The 3,222-nt window shown below is 40.1% G+C and overlaps 1 protein-coding gene across 1 annotated transcript; it reads right to left on the minus strand.

Moving 5' to 3' along the window:
• Positions 1–461: 461 nt before the first annotated feature.
• LOC146939373 (root phototropism protein 2-like) lies at positions 462–2,849 on the minus strand. Its single transcript, XM_085757459.1, has 4 exons — positions 2,704–2,849; positions 2,536–2,605; positions 1,214–2,317; positions 462–1,125 (listed from the first exon to the last, which is right to left on the minus strand). The coding sequence occupies exons 1-4, from the start codon at positions 2,754–2,756 to the stop codon at positions 646–648; spliced, it is 1,707 nt and encodes a 568-aa protein (XP_085613585.1). The 5' UTR covers positions 2,757–2,849; the 3' UTR covers positions 462–645.
• Positions 2,850–3,222: the final 373 nt, after the last annotated feature.

Here is a 3,222-nt window from a genome sequence, read left to right on the forward strand (position 1 = left end):
ATAAGATAATTATCCTATACGATTTTATTTTTCTTCTTGTCTGTTCTTGTTGTTGTGATGTTCCGGATCTCAAATTTTAGGAAGAAAAGATTGGTGAAGATGAATGATAACATATAAATGAATGAATGAAAATGAATAGTTGGGTTTCAAATTAGATTCTTTTCTCTCCATTCTCTCTATTTTGTTTCAAGAATATTTTTGTAGGGAAAAATAAATTGAGAGATGTGATTTTCACCGATGAAGATAACTGAGTTGTTAAGGTCAGGGATGGATTGAAAAATATATAGTGTGGATAGACTATAATAACAATGGTGGGACTACTCAATCAAATGGTTAAAAAAAGACTTTCCCATGGTGGGAAAAAAGTACCCTTTCCCATACTAAATCCCACCCCGATACATATATAAAAATGTTTATTTGCAGTAGTATATTAAACATTACACAATCAAAGGACTTTGCAATAATCAGAACTACAACAAACATTGCATAACTTCCACAAACATTGTCATAAACCATGATCTATATAAAATCTGCAAATATTTTACAACATAAATTACAAAATCACATCATCAAACTAACAAAGAAAACCCGACCCAAACAAAACCAAGCATAAAGCAACTAGTATGCAAACTTTGAGAGGTGCATTTAAGAAATAGAGAACCTTCTTCTCCTGGGCTTAGTCAAATCCACAGGCCCATCTTCTAAATGGGCCGTATCCTTAGCCCCATTTTTGAACAACTTTCCCAGTTTTTTCGACACGGAAGAAAAAAACGTCGTCTTCTTACTCGAACTCAACGACGTCGTTCCCGGCGTAACGTTCTTCTGGTGCTGCATATCCGTAATGTACATCTTCATCTTCGTCAATTCCGATCGTAACTCCTCATTCTCCCTCACCAACGACACATCCGTGGCTAAACGATTCCTCTCCGTCGCAGCTCCGTCGCATTCGCCGTCGTCTGATCCACTCCTCAACTTCAACTGATCGTAGTATAGCGCGTGTAAAACTATCTGCACCGGTAACCGTTTGTTCTGTGACGCGTGAACACGCGCTTCGTAGGATAGTTTCAATGGATCCATTATGCTGCATACTTTTTCTCTTTCGATTTCATCTAGCTTTGGATGAACCTGCAAAAATAAACTAACTCGTTTAAACGGCGTCGTTTTTCATCAACGAAATTCAAATTCAATTGTGTTAATGTGTTTTTGTTCTTACCTTGAGATAGATATCAACGGCGCGGTAAAGATCATCGTCGATTTTACGCGCGTGTTTAGGAATAAGAACAGCGATTCCGTTGAATTTTGAGATGCTGACTTCACCGTACGCGGCGATTTCAGCGAGGTACATGTCGACGGTTTTCACCACACGCAGCATAGCGACGGAGAATGATTCTTTGAGTTCTCCCGGTGTGAAAACTGCAGCGTTTTTCTCCTTTTCAACAAAGACTGAGATGATTCTGCGAACGCTTTCTAGATCGAAGAGTTTGTCTCCGTCGTAGGAGAATGACATCACGAGGAGATCGTCGACGGTAACGTGTTCGAGGATTGCTGAGATTCGTTTTTCGAGTTCATTTTTGCAGACTGTGGAGGCGCGGAGGTGGATTGCGCAACGGAGGAGGCAGCAGAGGAAGTTGATCGGAAAAGCAGCTTTCTCTGGCGGGAAGAGATTGATAATTGATTCTAGAAGGCTTCTTTGTTTTGATCTTATGTCTGAATCACTGTAATCTGATGACTGGATTCCGTTACCGGAGTGGTTTCGAACTAGCTCCTGGAGGGATCGCTCTGAGTATGTAATCAGCGCGGCTGCAATGGTTGGAGGCTTAGCCCCGCGCTGTTTCATACATGTGATCACTCTACTGAAGAAATCGATATCAAGAACAGCTAGTTCTTCGGTCCACCAATTCGCGGGTGAGCGGCTAGGGAAATTCGCCTCGCTGCAGGCCTTGGCGCTTGCAGCTTCAACACAGCGTTTCACGATGTTTAGGTCATCGGCATAGGGAAGAAGGTGGTGGCAAGACTTGAGGACTGTAACGGAGCCGGTGAGAGTGAAGAAGGCGACTTTAGAGAGAAATTCATCGGTCCGGCCAGCAAGGTTGTTGTCACAATACTGATCTGTCATTTGGAGAAACTCTGCTGCACATCGTAAAACTGCGACATTATGGACCGTTATCTCGAAGTTGACGCCGTAACAGAATTTAGCTGCTTTCTCAAAGATTCCAGGACCTCCTGGTATGTCAGATAGATCTATTCTTGTGAGATGAGTCTCATCTGATTCCATTATTAGTTTTCTGATGTAGTTGCTCTTTGCCACCAACATGAACTGCAATCATATTCAAAACTTCAATACAATTTCACAATAATCATATGAACTAAAACAACTAAACAAGCTATCAAACTAATACCGACACATGTGATCACATTTATTGATGTTGGACACTAACACATGTCGAACACCAGACAAGCCTTCGATCACAGGCGGCGCAAGTAAACACATTAATCTATGAACAATATAATTCACATGGGTCATTTTTTGGATACCTTGTGGAGGCAGAAACGAGCTTCTCCTACTTCAACTATAACATCAGTTGGAACTTCTTGAGAGAAAACCCTGGAATAATAATCAAAGTACAAAATAGAAAATGGTTAAGCATGTGTATGATGCATGCATGGATTTGAAAATGGAATAGAGTTTAGTGTGTTGTGTACCATTGGCCAGTTCTCTCCATGGCAAGAGAAAGTCTATTAGGATTAGCCGCCATGAACTTCTATGGTTGGTTTTGGTATGTGGACTTGGAATTGAAAGAGAAGTTAAGCAAAGAGAATGAAATTTATGACTGAGTTAGCTGGACAATGAATTGCATGGTGGTGGGTGGGTTAATATATAAGGACATTTTGGATACTGTAGATTCACATTGTTATTATTATGATATGATGATTTAATCTGCATAGATTGAACATTGAACTTTGTGTTTGTGGTCCAAGTTTTTTGATGTTAACTGGTCTGTTATCTATCTTATGTTATCTTTCTTGTAAAGTGGGTAGTTTTACTTTTAAGGTAATGTTTCAAGTCATTTTCCCTTCGGGTGCATGTCTTTTTTAATCTGCTGGTAATAGTGCAGACAAGATTAGTCTACGGGCTCTACTAGATTTCAGTTTCATCCGGCAGAATGATGTGGGTTTTATCAAATGTACCTAAATTCTAACTTTTTTCCTTCTTCGTTTGAG

This window comes from Medicago sativa, chromosome 3 (assembly GCF_051527215.1).
Source record: "Medicago sativa cultivar Bolivia chromosome 3, Bolivia_mono, whole genome shotgun sequence".
NCBI classification, from domain to species: Eukaryota; Viridiplantae; Streptophyta; class Magnoliopsida; order Fabales; family Fabaceae; genus Medicago; species Medicago sativa.

Bases quoted from the DNA above. Each gene is read 5' to 3' on its own strand.
- LOC146939373 (XM_085757459.1), bottom strand. From the start codon at position 2,756: ATGGCGGCTAATCCTAATAGACTTTCTCTTGCCATGGAGAGAACTGGC. The intron at 2,606-2,703 runs GTACACAACACA...TTATTATTCCAG, and splicing joins ATGGAGAGAACTGGCCAATG to GGTTTTCTCTCAAGAAGTTC. The intron at 2,318-2,535 runs GTATCCAAAAAA...ATATGATTGCAG, and splicing joins CTCGTTTCTGCCTCCACAAG to TTCATGTTGGTGGCAAAGAG.